Source organism: Myotis daubentonii, chromosome X, assembly GCF_963259705.1.
Source record: "Myotis daubentonii chromosome X, mMyoDau2.1, whole genome shotgun sequence".
Lineage (NCBI taxonomy): Eukaryota > Metazoa > Chordata > Mammalia > Chiroptera > Vespertilionidae > Myotis > Myotis daubentonii.
Window position 1 is genome coordinate 100,154,689 of NC_081861.1, and position 14,117 is coordinate 100,168,805.

Here is a 14,117-nt window from a genome sequence, read left to right on the forward strand (position 1 = left end):
TTACTTCACCTTGTAACTGGAACCCCTGCCTCAAGACCTCTTTTCCCTTTGGTTCCCTGGTCTCCTGTCCTTCTATCCCCTGGGATCAAGAGTGCTGTGAGAATGTCTCAGAGAGTGACAGGCTACATCAATCCCTATTTTCCTTCAGCATGCCCTATTGGGCCCAGCACTATACCCAGGTCACAGACTACCCCTTTCAGCAGGTTCAGCAAGCTGCATCAAGATGGCAGCTCCTGTGATGCATGCCAGAGTAACTTGGATTGGAAGGCAATTAAAAGTTGCTGCCAGCTTAAAAGCTTAGTGTGATAGGTGTTAAGATAGGTGGGACTAAAATGCAGGCAGTCAGGGTGGCTGCTGAGGTAGAAGATTAGATGGATGGACAGTGATAAATGGAGAATAATACTACCTTTGCTTACAGAAGGGTTACATGTCCCCATCCTGCCACCCAATCTTCCTTAAGCTGACAAGAGGGCATTTAGCTGATGTATCTGGAGTAATACAATCTTGCTTCAGTCAATCTCTTCATTAGGGGCCTGGGCCCAGACTTCATCTGGAGTCCTTGGGACTTTGAGCAGGATTCAAACTGGACCACAGCTATTTACTTTTTTCACACACTACTAAAGCTAAAGGGGCAAGTTAGAGATGGTGATATTTCCTCTATATCCATTGTGAGAAAGACACCCAGGTAACAATGGCAAAGGTTGACTGACAGTATTGCACAGTGGCAGGGATTAATTCATGGCTGAGTGGGGCATGAAGTAATAAGCATTTTCATGACAGTGCTGTCCAGTATAACTTTCTATAGTAATGTAAAGGCTCTATATCTATGCTGTCCAAGATTTTAACCATTGGCCATATATGTCTACTGAATACTGAGAAATGTAGCTGATAAAACTTGGAAACAAAAAAATTATTTTACTTAAATGTAGCTCTTGGCTACCTTATTGGACAGTATAGCTCTATGCTCTTTACCTTCCAGAAAGTAGCTTAAGGCCTTTTCCTGATGCTCTCAAATCAGATAGAGGAATGGCCCAAAGAACAGAGGTTCTTGTTTATGTTAACAGCTTCTACTCTACACTGTAACCAGCCCTTCTAACATCACCCTATTCTGCTTCTAAATATCAGGCTCAGATAGCAGTGCCAGAGAATAACTTTGGCAATGTTACAGAGCCCAATATATCCCCCATAGGCTGTAAGATCTATTGTAAAAGGATGAAATGTAACATGAACAAATGTAAAGATTTGCCATTGTGTTTAATTAATCAACAGTTAGACTACAGATTGAGAGGCATGCAGCTTCCAGAAAGCATATTTCAAAGAGACTTAGGAAACATTAGTCAGCCATAAGCTCAATATGAGTCAACAGTAGGATCCAGAAGAAAAAACTGATAATAGCTAACATTTATAAAGATTCAGGATAAAGAAGAGCTTATTTTTTTTAACAGAGTTTTCTTGAGACAAAATAAACTGGTTAGGAGGCATAGTAAGTATTTTGTCACTGGAAGTGATTAAATACAGTAATGTTTGAAGACTGAGGTCTGGCAGTTGTACAGAAAACAAACTGGAGTAAAGGAGTAAAATTGTTTACATGGATGATTAAACCCTTAATAAATCCTAAGGTAATTCTCCTCATTTTGTGGGAAACTAAGGAAACTGAGTCACTGAGAGGGTGAATGAAACTTGCCAAAGGCCACACCACTAGTCAGTGACAAAACTAGGATTTGAGCCCAAGGAGTCTGGTTTCAGTCTCTGTCCTAACCACTATTCTATGTATTATCTATATATTGTTCAGGAGGATGTTACTTCACAGTGATTTGGGGCAGAGTTCCCTAGAAATAGGTGATAGAAGAAATGGTAAAGTTGTCTGGACCAAGGCATGTGCGAAGATCCCTTCTTGGTTTTTAGCTGGTTGTATCAGATAGGATACAAAAATAATAGTGTAGAAAAGATATGGGTCTATTTTTTATCTTATGAAAAATATGTCTGCAGGGAAGTAATCTATGGCTGCCATAGTCTTCAGAGACTTGGACTTTCTCCACCTTTCTCTTATACTATCTCTAGGAGTCTGGACCTTATCCTTATGGTCTAAGATGACTGCTAGAACTTCAGCCATCAAATCTATATTCTAAGTATCATGATTAAGTAAGGGCTAAAGAATGGTATGCCAATTTCCTTAAAAGAGGTTTCTCAAAAAATTATTCTCCACACTTTTATTTACATATCATTTGACATAATTTAGTCACATAGTCACCCCTTACTGTAAAAAATGATAGGTAATGTAGTCTCCATGTGACATGGCTTCTATCTGAAAACCAGGGTTCTGTTATACTAAGTAGGAAGAAGAAAATGGATGTTAGGGTTGGCATGTAGCAAATTGGTTCTCTGGCACATTGAGTCATTCAACTTGTACTTTTATGTCTTCGCAGTGACTACAGGTATGTGGCAGCTGCTTTGGCTGTCATGAGAAATGTGACTCAACAGATCAATGAACGCAAGCGGCGTTTGGAGAATATTGACAAGATTGCCCAGTGGCAGGCCTCTGTCCTAGACTGGGAGGTAGGATCCTTACCAACAGGGATATTGGGAATTCTGAACAGCTTAGCCAGAACTGCACATAGCCATGGATGGGTGAAGAGGAATTAGATTTGAAGAGCAGCAGGAAGGATTTAGATGAGAGCCAAAGCAAAACTTCATGCTAATGAGAGGTATCATGTACTTGAATAGCTTTCTAGGAAGGTTGGATAAATCTTTGTAACAGTGCTTCATTAAGAAAGGAAAGGTTCATCATTTTTCTTATTGCCAGGAAACAATTGGGTTGACTAGGTAGCCTTTCAAATCTCTTTCAAGTCCTGGAATTTCATCGCCACCAGATGAATACTTGGCTGAAGAGATCTATATCCTAATTCACTCCCAAACACAGAATACAAGGTTGGTTCTCTGGTATAGGCCAGCCAACATACTTATTTTTCTCTTGTTAGGGTCACCTCACCATGACATATCTATTAGGTCTACCCAAGCCTGCACACTTCAGGCCCTGACTATCATCCCTGCCAAAATGACAGACCAAATTCTGGGGTGTTTTTTTTTTTGTCATATGCTCATAAAAACAATACCTCACAACCCCATTCCATTGGACATAGATACAACCTCTAAGTAATAATCAATACTTCAGAGCAGCTTAGGGGAACAGCATAGAAAATGACCTGTTCCAAGGACTGTAGTTTCTGGAGAATTTGAATTCCTAATTTTTCTGATGCTGATATTTGGTTTAGCTATCACTTTACCACCCTTTACACGCATTAGATCCACTTGAAAGGAAGGGAGAAGGAACATATCCCCGACACCTTCTTTTTAATCTTTTTTTTTGAGATTTTTTTTTTACCAGGAACCCAAGTTTAGAGCTCATGTTTGGGAACATGATTGTGATTTCCTCCTCATGGAACCCTTCCCCTCACATCCTGGTTGTGTAATACTCAAGGACCTATTGCAATTTACCATCGGGTGATTTAATCCAAAGAAGTTGGAGGATACACAAAGCCCCAACATGATGGAGGCAGCAAGAGCATCTGTTTAAAAGCTAAACTGGCTTGATGAGACATGTTCCTGGGACCAGGAGACCAAATCTGGTGCTGGATGGATTTGTTATTTCTCTGCCCTCTTGTCAGTAGGCAGCATTGAAAATAAACTGTATGAAAATAAACCCTACATCAGACAATCAGCCTGTAATCAGAATGGTGTGCTGAGAATTGAGATGAGTGAGATGTGCTTTTGCCTATGGGGCGGGGGGGGCGGGGGAGTGGGGACAAATACATTCTAGCAAGAGGAAACAGTGTGAGCAGAATTCTGGAGGAATGGAAGAGAACCAAAGGCCTGTGGGGAGGGGGTCAGTGGAAAAGGTTTGCACTTTGGGGGCAAGGTGAGAGCTCTGAATTCTGAGAGAGCTCTTTCCTTCACATGGACTGATTTGACATGGCCACTTTCAAGCAGCCATATAAGGTGAGCCATACAGGAACCATTGTATTATTCCAAATGTCCAAATAAGGAAACAGATTGAGAGTGGTTAACATATTTCCCATAGGCACAGGTAAATTGGTAGCAGCAGTGGGTCTAGAACCCAAGCCTTCTGAGATTCTCACCTCAGAAAACTTCCAGGACACCTGGTTGTTCCATTAAGGAATCATTATTCTACTGTGGTTCAGTGATTACAACATGGAATTTGGAGGGACTCTGACCTGGATTCAGCCACTTTAGGACAATTACTTCCAATTTCTCTGACCTTGATTGTGGGATATTAACAGTATATTTCTTATTATGTTGTGAGTATGAATAGGAGTATGTATGTAGCACAGGATATAGGGCACACAGTAATACTCAATAGAATAACTTTCACTTATATAGAGCTTATAGTATGATATGTACTTTCCTAACAACTTCATATATGTTGATTTATATAATCTTCACAACAGTCAAATGAGGTTGGTACTGCTAGTATCCTCATTTTTAAAATGAGAAAACTGAGGCACAGAGAGGACATGTGAATTGCCCGACATCAACTGTCAACCACCTTGATGAGCATAAGGAGTATTTTTTCAAGGTTTTATTGTTTTTGTTTGCTTGGTGAAGTTACATGTGATAAGTAGTACTTAGAATAGAATTTGTCTACTTACTGATACGGTGGGTGGACCAGATGACACTGAGTAGTCCTAGTCCTTGTACAATCATTCTCAGTTTAGTAAGTGGTGCATCTAAAAGTAATCTTGGCCATTCTTGTATGGCATTGGCCCCTTTTATAGATTTCTTTCACTTCATATATATTCAAAATAGATGGTGACACATCTTCCTGGCATACCTCAGATGGGACATGTCAGACTGGTACCACTCTCACCTTTCCATTCCTTCAAAGGAAAGGCCTGTATAGTTCCCTCATTCTGAGGACTTCCTCTCCCAGATCTGGGCCTCCAGAAGTTCTGTGCTACTATGTGGGCTCCCAAAGAAGGAGTGTTATCTAAGTTTTAAGGTATCCTTGGGTTGGAGTCTAGAGTCACAGTAATATCTCTGAGCTTTCTTTCTGAGGTTTTATTATTAGAAAATATTCCTGCTGAGCTCCTCTTTTCCTTTCCATCCCTTAGACTGGGAAAAAATGGTATGCTTGAGAATATAATATCCAGCTACCCCTCTCTTTGGCCCAATGCTGTTTGCCTCTGATTATTTCTGGGGTGATGCAGCAGCCATCATTTCTAACTGACTTCAAGCTTTGAGTACCAGGGCTAGGAACTTAGACATCATCCTCAGATACCTAATTTAACAGCCGGGAAAGCTGAGACCCAGAGAGAGGAAGGTACTGACTCTCCAGTAATTTTGGCCTGGATACAGCATAATGTAATGGTAAGAGTGAGCACATTCTCCGGAGCCATAGAATTGAGGTTTGGTTGTAGATCTGTAGCTAACTAGCTGGATAAACTTGGCTGATCACTTGACCTCTCTGTAACTCAGACTATAAAATGAGAGCAAGAATATCTATCTCTCAGGGCAACTGTGAGTGCTAGAAGAAAGTGTAACACAATGTCTGACCAATATAGGTGCTCAGTAAGTATTAATCCTGGGCACTGCTCTTTGTCCCCATCTGCACATAGGCCCAGGAACACACATCCTGGTGCCCATGGCTTTGATTTTGTTTGCCTTGTGTTCCATGAGTTCCAAGCACATCTCTATTAGTCTTATCCACTGAAGATGTAAGATCCTTGAAAATAGGTGCCAAGTCTAACTTAGCATCTGACAGACCTACCACATACCTCTGACCTAGCAGAATTACCATTAAAAAGGGAGCCTTTAGAGGCTATAGAATTGAAGAATTAGGAAGCAGGTGTCTTGGTGCTTTTTCGTGTGTCTGACTCTATATAACAAGGAGGAGGAGTTGTTTCCAACTCTCTGGATAATAAATCAAGGAAGCATGTGGTCATAAAGTTTCCTATTTAATCAATATATTTTAATAACTTATTAGGGGAAGAAAAACACTATTGTAAGAGGGTGAGTGGTTTCTCTTTTCCTTTATTATCATCTCCTTCTTGCTCTCCCCTGTCCCCTTTTTCTCATCCAAAAAACAGAGAGACTTATACCACCTATTCAGACTTACCCTTCAGATACAGGAAAGCATCTAAAAGACAAATGCTGGGATGAAATACTGTGGCAGAGAGAGATTCATAGAGAAAAAGGGGCCAAATTAGAGAATGAACTTCTTGGCAGCTGGTCCCCCTAGGGCCAGAGGGCAATTGACTATAGCAGTTCTAGATGGCCCTGGGCTCATATGGCCTCAGGGTGAATAAGAGTATTAGTCTTTCCAGATCCAGCTCATGGAGGCTTTCAAGGATTCTCAGGAGTCCCTCCCTTCATCCCTCCTTTCCCACCAGTCCTTTCTGTTCTACTCCTGCCCCAGATTATGCATAGCCCTAGGTGCTTCCAGGCAGGTGATGGGTCCATCACTCCTGCCTGGCTGCCTCTCACTGTCACATGTCCTTCCCAGGGTGAGGACATCCTAGACAGGAGCTCGGAGCTGATCTACACTGGGGAGATGGCCTGGATCTACCAGCCCTATGGCCGCAACCAACAGCGGGTCTTCTTCCTGTTTGACCACCAGATGGTCCTCTGCAAGAAGGTAATCACACCCTCTTCTTCCCTGAGGAATATGGGCACTTCAGGGGGCACCAGTCTCTCTCCCTTTATCATCCCCAAACTCTCAATAAAGTGAGCTAAAACTTATGGGTCAAAAGCAGACAGGAGATTGGCAACAATTCCATATCGGGATCACTGGTATGGCATGAATATTGTAAGCAAAGCTGGATTTTGGGCAGTGAACTCTGAAGATAGGATATTTTTGTCTTGGTATCATTTTTCCTATTTACCCTCCTGCCCCTGGTGATTCTTCTCCACTATCTTCCACCCAGAGCTGATAGCCTACTGGTTTACACTAGGCATTAAAAATATTTAAATATTTCTATCCCAGTTGGTGAATAGTGGCTTCCCTGAGAAAATTCACCCTATTTCCACTCCAATGGCTCTAGCCATCTGGACCCTCACTGCCCCAAGAAACAACAAGGGTCCTCCTACCTTTCCCTGACAGATATGTACTTTTGTGGTACAGGAATTTCCCCTGTGCCCTTACTTATTTTCTACACAAGTTGTATCACTTTCCTATAACTCTTGACTATGCTTTTCTCCACCCTCCATTCTCTGTAATACTTTTGATGAGATGTCTTACTCTTGTCATTGACCTCTGGCTGACTCAATGTGAGTGTTGGTTTCGTGGTCTCCAATCCTTGGCAGGTAGGAGGATGGCATATGTTCTCAGACTGATGGATATACTGTTCCCCTCTCTGAAGGTATACTGTTCCCCTCACTTTCTCTCTCAGCATAGGGAGTTCAGACCACTTTTGGCTCCAGGGAGTAGTTGGGGAAAATTTTGGACCAGGGAAAATAAAAGAGAAGGGAAAAGCCAAAGAATGCTTAGAGTGACTTTCTAAATTTGTTGTCTTACCCTTGGCTCTGACTCCATCATCCAGTCCCTTTGTTCTTAACTTTATCCAGTAGTAAATGCATCTGAAGAGGAATGGTGAGTCTTGAGATACCTAGATTAAAATTGTAATTTTTTCCAGCCTGAGACATGAACTACACATTTGTTTTTAAGCACCCTGTTCTGTGTGTGCCACATGTTTCATTAAAACTTTGTCCATAACCCTAACTGGTTTGTCTCAGTGGATAGAGTGTTAGCCTGTGGACTGGGGGAGTCCCAGGTTCGATTCCAGTCAAGGGTATGTACTTGATTGAGGGCACATCCCCAGTGGGGGTTGTGCAGGAGGCAGCTGATCAATGTCTCTCTCTCATTGATGTTTCTAACTCTCTATCCCCCTCCCTTCCTCTCTGTAAAAAAATAAAATATATATTAAAAAAACAACAAAACTTTGTCCATATGCCTTTGACAATGGATTGAGAGAACAAATTGAATTTTGAGTCAAAGTGCCTCGATGTTGGAGATAAGCTTTGAATGCCAGCTCCGGAACCAATAGCGGATTGGTTAATGGATACAATAATTATCTTGGTCTGTAGCTGACCCTGGAAGATGGAACTTTTATGACTATAGAACTTGGCCAAATACCAGGCCTCTTCTTAGCTCCCCCCCAATTCTTCCTAGGACATCTATCAAATCAGGAGACAGAATTTTTGAGGATTAACTCTTAAGATTTATTGCAAAAACTTACCCATTTTGCAAATTATTATGCAAAATCTTTCCCATAGTGTACATTGGAAAATGGGATTACCTGAGCCACTAAGAACAGCTTTAAAAATGTGTAGCTTGATTTAGATGGTGTGTGTATCCATATACACATATATTTGTATATGTTTCTGAACTAAAGGGCCATTATAGTAGATGTGAAGATACCAGTGACTTCTAATTATGTGATCTGTTCTTTAACTTTTGCTGTCCTCATTCTTTTCTTGTCACTTTTCTTTTGAAAAATATAGATAAGATTATTTGTTCTCTTTTTTCCTGTCCTCTATGATGGCTGGCTCTGCTCCTCTCAATCTCATTGCCCTGATATTTTAGTTATGCATGTGTATTGTTATTTTTTCTGACATAGCTATACTGGAAATTATTTTGCCGCTTTTGGGGATTTTTCCCCTTTTCTCCATGTTTTCCCTTTCACTTTTTAGTGGGAAAGGGAGGAGAACCCATTTAACCTCTCCTCAGTCATTTATCCACTAAATTTCCTACAGCCCTGAAGTTGCCCAAACCGACTATGTCTTGTATCTTCTGTCAATAGTGCCAGTCTGGATGTGCTCTGTTGTCTCCTGTGTCATGATTACTTGATATTTATGTTGTTTTTGTCATATTCTGGAAAGCCAGTACTATATAGAATTCAATGATGTTAGAGAAGAGACTTCTTTTGTTCAAGTAACTCTCTGCATTTGGGCCATTTCTTCTTGTACTGATTGGCCCGACTTGGAGGATGAGCCATTCAGGACAACTAGAAATGCAAACATAGCAACAGAAATGGGGATAGAGAGAACATGAGGAGTTGAATCCAGAACAACTGGGTCCTAGACTCTACTGTCTTTTACTAATTAGTCTAACCTTGGGCAGTGCTTTAACTGTAAATAATTATTTTTCCTCAGTGTCAAAGCAGGTACATTATAAAAATTTATCTCAGGAGGTTTTGAGAAGAACCCTCTAAGTTAGTAGGAAGCAGTGAAGTTTACTCTTAAGAGCATGGATTCTAGGGCCAGACAGGAGGGAATCAATTTCTTTTTGTTCCATGAGCTGCATGACCTTGGACAAATTATCTGTGCCTATTATTATCCCCTAATTTGCAAAATGATAATCATAATCATGTCTACATAGAAGGGAAGTAGGGAAGGTCAAATGATACAAAATAATTGCAGTGAGTGGCACATAGTAAGTACATAGTAAATACTAGCCATTGTGTATTTAGTGTTACTAATCATTTATTCAGCAAATTTTTATTGGGAGGCAGTATCCAGAAGGTTGAACAATCATAGATTCTAGAGCCAGATAGCCTGGACTCAAGGTACAGCTCTTTCATTTAGTATTTTTTTTTCTGGACAAGTTTATTAACTGCTCTATATTTAGAGTTCCTCATAAAATGGGATTACAACAGTACATTCCTTGTAGAATTGTTGTGAGGATTATTTAAGTTAATAAACTCAAAAGCATTTAGCTACTGAGTAATGCATAAAGAAAATATGGTATGTGAAATGGAATATTACTAAGCCTGAAAATAGAAGAAACTCTTTCCATTTGCAACAATATGGATGAACCTGGAGGGCATTATGCTAAATAAAATAAGACAGAGAAAGACAAATACCATATGATCTAACTTATATATGCAATTTAAAGCATTTGAACTCATAAATCAAAGAGTAGAATGGTTGTTGATGGGCTGATGAGGTGGAGGAAATAGGGAGATATTGGTCAAAGGATAAAAACTTTCAGTTATACCAGATGAATAAGTTCTCGAGAGCTAATGTACCAGCATGGTGATCATAGTGATACTGCGTTGTATTCTTAAACTTTACTAAGAAAGTAGAACTTAAGTTTTCTCATCACAAAAAAATTGTGATGCATATGTTAATTAGCTTGATTGTGGTAATTACTTCACAGTGCATACCTTAAATATATACCTCAATAAAGCTGGAGAAAAAGGCAAAGCATTTAGAATAGAATTGGCACATAAATTATGCTGTGTTCACTGTTGCATTATTATTATTGTTTTGTTATTAATAAGTATGTACTCTTGATGGTGAAATGAAATAATGAGAAAAATAAATCCAGTCCCAGTCCCTGTGCCTTCCCTAGGATCTGGAGAGAAAACCAGGGTGACTCAGGCTAGGGGGGTAATAACCAGGGCCCCATCTAAAGAGGCAGAGCGTACCTTATTGACAGTCAGACTACAATTCTGAACAGTTGCATTCTCCAGATTACATTATCTCTCATTTGTACAAAATGTCCTACAGTATTTTACTAAACCTAACGAAAACTCAGTGAGTCCAAATTCAAATAGCTCCCATCTGTTTCAATTATGCAATGTCAGGGTTGGGGATAGATTCCTTGCTAGAGCCATGGTTAGGGCCAGGATGCTTGTCTGCAGACATCTGGGGCTCTCCTGGAGAAGTAAAACTTCCTTAATATCCTCCATCTCATATTACTGAAAGGGAAAAGGAGGAAAGGTGATATACTATTGGAAACAACCCTATTTAGGCAGGGAACTTGTGGCAACCCAGACAGCATCTCTGAGCACTTATTTCACCATGTCCCAATGAAAACACTCAGTCAACCATTAACAAATGGCATGTAAGCAGCTTGTTTCCGATAGGACCATAGGCAACCAGAGTTCAGAGAGGTTGTCTCTTTGTTATGAGCAGAAAAACCTCTGAGGCTTTGTCAACTGTCTTTCCTAGGACAACTGCTGAGTGAGACAAGACAAGGATGGTGCTGTGCTTGGCACAGGTTAAATGAGCAAACAAAACTAAAAGCTGTGAAACAGAACAAATGTAGCTCAATAATGTGGTAGCTGAGTGTCAATTGTGTAAAGGTGTATAGTCTGTGCTAGCATTCACAAAAGGGAAACCACAGTGACGAGTTAGAGGGTACAGTCAGAGAAAACTCCTTTAGGGAGGAAGAATGTGTGAATTTTACTTTAAAGGCTGGTTGTATTAAAATAGGAAGCATCACTGGGGCAAGGAGGAGGTAGTAGTGTGAGCCCACATATAGATCTGTGATTTTGATGAGTGGCAAATAATAGTTGTCATCCACCACCACCACACCACTCCCACCCTGAAAGGGGTATGAAGGGGTATGTGAAATTTCCAGGGATAGTGGGGTAGCTATGTAAATTTTTAAATGTTCAGAGTTAACTTTGATTTATTTTCAGTCACAGTATTTAACTTACTTTGGAAGCTTAAATGAACTAAAGCGGGCATGGAGATTTTTAGGTTTATCAAAAAGAGTTCTAAAATAATACAGAACATTGGTATGGGAGCAAGAGAGCTCAGACCATGTCTATGAGAACCTTGACTTCCTTGTAACCTGAATGCAGGTTCCACTGCCTGCTGCAACAAAAGCCAAATTCATGAGACAGGTGCTAATGAGAAGGAAAGTGGTTTATTCAAGTGCCAGCTGCCTGAGGCAATAGGGGACTGCATCCCAAAGCCCATTTTAACCTCTCAGTGCAGGCAGGGGTTTTTATTGGGAGGGAATGAGAAAACAAAACAAAGAAATCAGGAGGGTGGTGTTTGAAAGTTCTCTACATGTAAGTCAGCACAGTCCATTCTGATGATTATCTCGAAACAGGTCAAGTGGAGATTGGATTTTTATGGCTGAGAGACAGCAAGTCTCCCAGAACCAGAATGTCCAGTTGCTTGAGTTAGCCTCTTTTTCCTGGAACTCTTACACATATATGCAACATATTCATGCTTTACATATTAGGTAATAATTCACCTTTCATAAAAATACTTTTAACAAAAACAATATTAAAAATAGGAGAAAAAATGGAGGCTGGATAGGCAGACCTTCATGCACCTCCTCTCAGGGCCACACTGGAGATACAACTAAATTGGAGAACATCCACCTGGAATTACCAACTGAGGTCCACCTGAGGAGGAAACTTATATATAAGAAAGACAGAAAACAGCTGGAGACTGGTAGGAAGGTCAAGGTCACGAGAGAAGCTGACCCAGTTTCCAGGGTTGGCAGGCTAGCAGTACAAGAGTGAGGAGGGAGCTCCTGGCTATGGGAGGGTCTGTCCCCTCAGAAGATAGAGGCCCAAAACTCGGGCTGAGCTCCACAGTCTGGAGCACCAAAGCTTAGATCCACTGCCTATGTATCATCCAGCTGTGAAAGGCCACAAGGCTGCTGGCCACAGCAGAGTCTGGAGCCAGTAGACCAGAGACAGCCAGAGAGAAAGCTGAAGTTTCAGGTTTTTTGTTTGTTTGTTGTGTGTGTGTGTGTGTGTGTGTGTGTGTGTGTGTGTGTGTGTGTGTGTTTAAACCAGAGCACAGTAGTATTCATTTAAAGTTACCAATGCTTTGATGCAGTGACTCAGACTGGAGGTGCCTAAGGAGAGGCTGGGGTGGGAAGCATTGTGGGAAGATGTGGAAAAGCAGCAGCCAGGAGTCCTTCATTTGGTTGTAGGCCCCCAAACCCAAATGACCATTTTTCCTGAGAGGAGCTGGCCACTCCCAGTAGCCTCAGGGCAGAAAAGGGGGGAAAAACCCCACCATAGCTGATACAGCCTGTCCCATCATCAGGAGCCCTGCCTGAAACACCCTGAATTTTGACCTTTTCAGAGGAAACAAAGCAGAGGCAAACCCCAAACAGTCTCAGGGGACTTCAGTAACTAGATTGGGGGAGGAGCCATCTGCCCCACTCTCCTGGGAAACAGACTCCTACTTTCGTTGCATGGGAGAACTGATAAAACTCCAGGTTTCTTTCCAACCCACTTTTCTCTGTACAAGGATCTCTGTCCAGCTGAGGGCAGAGTAATATTTTGGGCTACTCATGGAGGAGTAGCTCTGGGACAGGGAAACACAACAGCCACATTCCCTGATAGCTAATCAGCACCTCCCCCACCTAAAGCCCTTTCACAAACAGATATTTGAGTGATTAAGTTTGACAGCTGCCTAGCAGTCAAAGGTGATCAGAGGCAAAGCCTGGGGAACCAGGGGAAGTTTGATGACCCAGTCCTAGCCCCTCCTGCTTGCAGCTAAGTCCTATGGAGAGAGACACAAATGGTAGATCGCTTGGAGCTTCAAGCAGGTTGCTGAAAGCCAAAGGAGGACACTTCCTGACAGTGGTTAGCACCTAAATACCTCACAGAAAGCCCACAATTGGCAGGCAGAACAGCCAGCCACAGTCATCAGAAGAATAAGATTCAAAGGAATCTCCCATGGGGCACTAAAGTCTGCTGAAATGAACACCACTTCACTTTTGTTTTCTATTTTTTCCTTTTCCTTTTTAAAAATTTTTTCTCTTTATTTTCTTTCTCTCCCCTTTTTAAATTTTCTTTATCTGTTTTATTGATTTGTTATTATTCTAGTCTCTATTGTTTAAAGCATATATATAAATTTTCTCTTCCCTTTTTATACTCAATTTTTTACTTTTTTTCACTACTAAATTTGTTTTCTTCATCTCTTTTCTTTTTCTCCTGCTTTCTCATTTGTTTTCCTTTTATTATTTTAGGTCTATCTGCTGTCTCTTGTATTTTCCTTTTCAGATTTTTTCTTTCTTTTCTTTAATTTTCTTTTTTCCTCCTTTATTATAAACCATTTTCTTCCCCTATTCCCCTAATTATTTATTCTTATATTCTTTATTTTAGCTCTGCATCCACATATTATCCTTCCCCCTTTTTGTTTTTTTTTAATTTGTTAATTTGTGCTTTTATGTGTTTGTTGGTTTGTTTTGTTTTCTCCTCATATATTTTTTCTTTTTCTTTTTTTTTTCTATCATTCTTGCTCTTTTCTCTTTCTTAATTCTCTCTTCTCTAATGGTTGTTTTGTTACAGCTGTAGGGATCTTGTGTTATGTTTTTGTTTTGTTTCTTTTACTAT

At 40.7% G+C, this 14,117-nt stretch overlaps 1 protein-coding gene across 7 annotated transcripts in view; it reads left to right on the forward strand.

Moving 5' to 3' along the window:
- Positions 1-14,117, forward strand: part of ARHGEF9 (Cdc42 guanine nucleotide exchange factor 9) — a 330,612-nt gene that overhangs the window by 254,554 nt on the left and 61,941 nt on the right. For all 7 annotated transcript variants that reach the window (XM_059678479.1, XM_059678480.1, XM_059678485.1 and 4 more), the window contains 2 exons: positions 2,427-2,556; positions 6,521-6,652. In XM_059678479.1, coding sequence (XP_059534462.1) covers positions 2,427-2,556; positions 6,521-6,652 — 262 coding nt within the window. The remainder of the gene's footprint in view (positions 1-2,426; positions 2,557-6,520; positions 6,653-14,117) is intronic.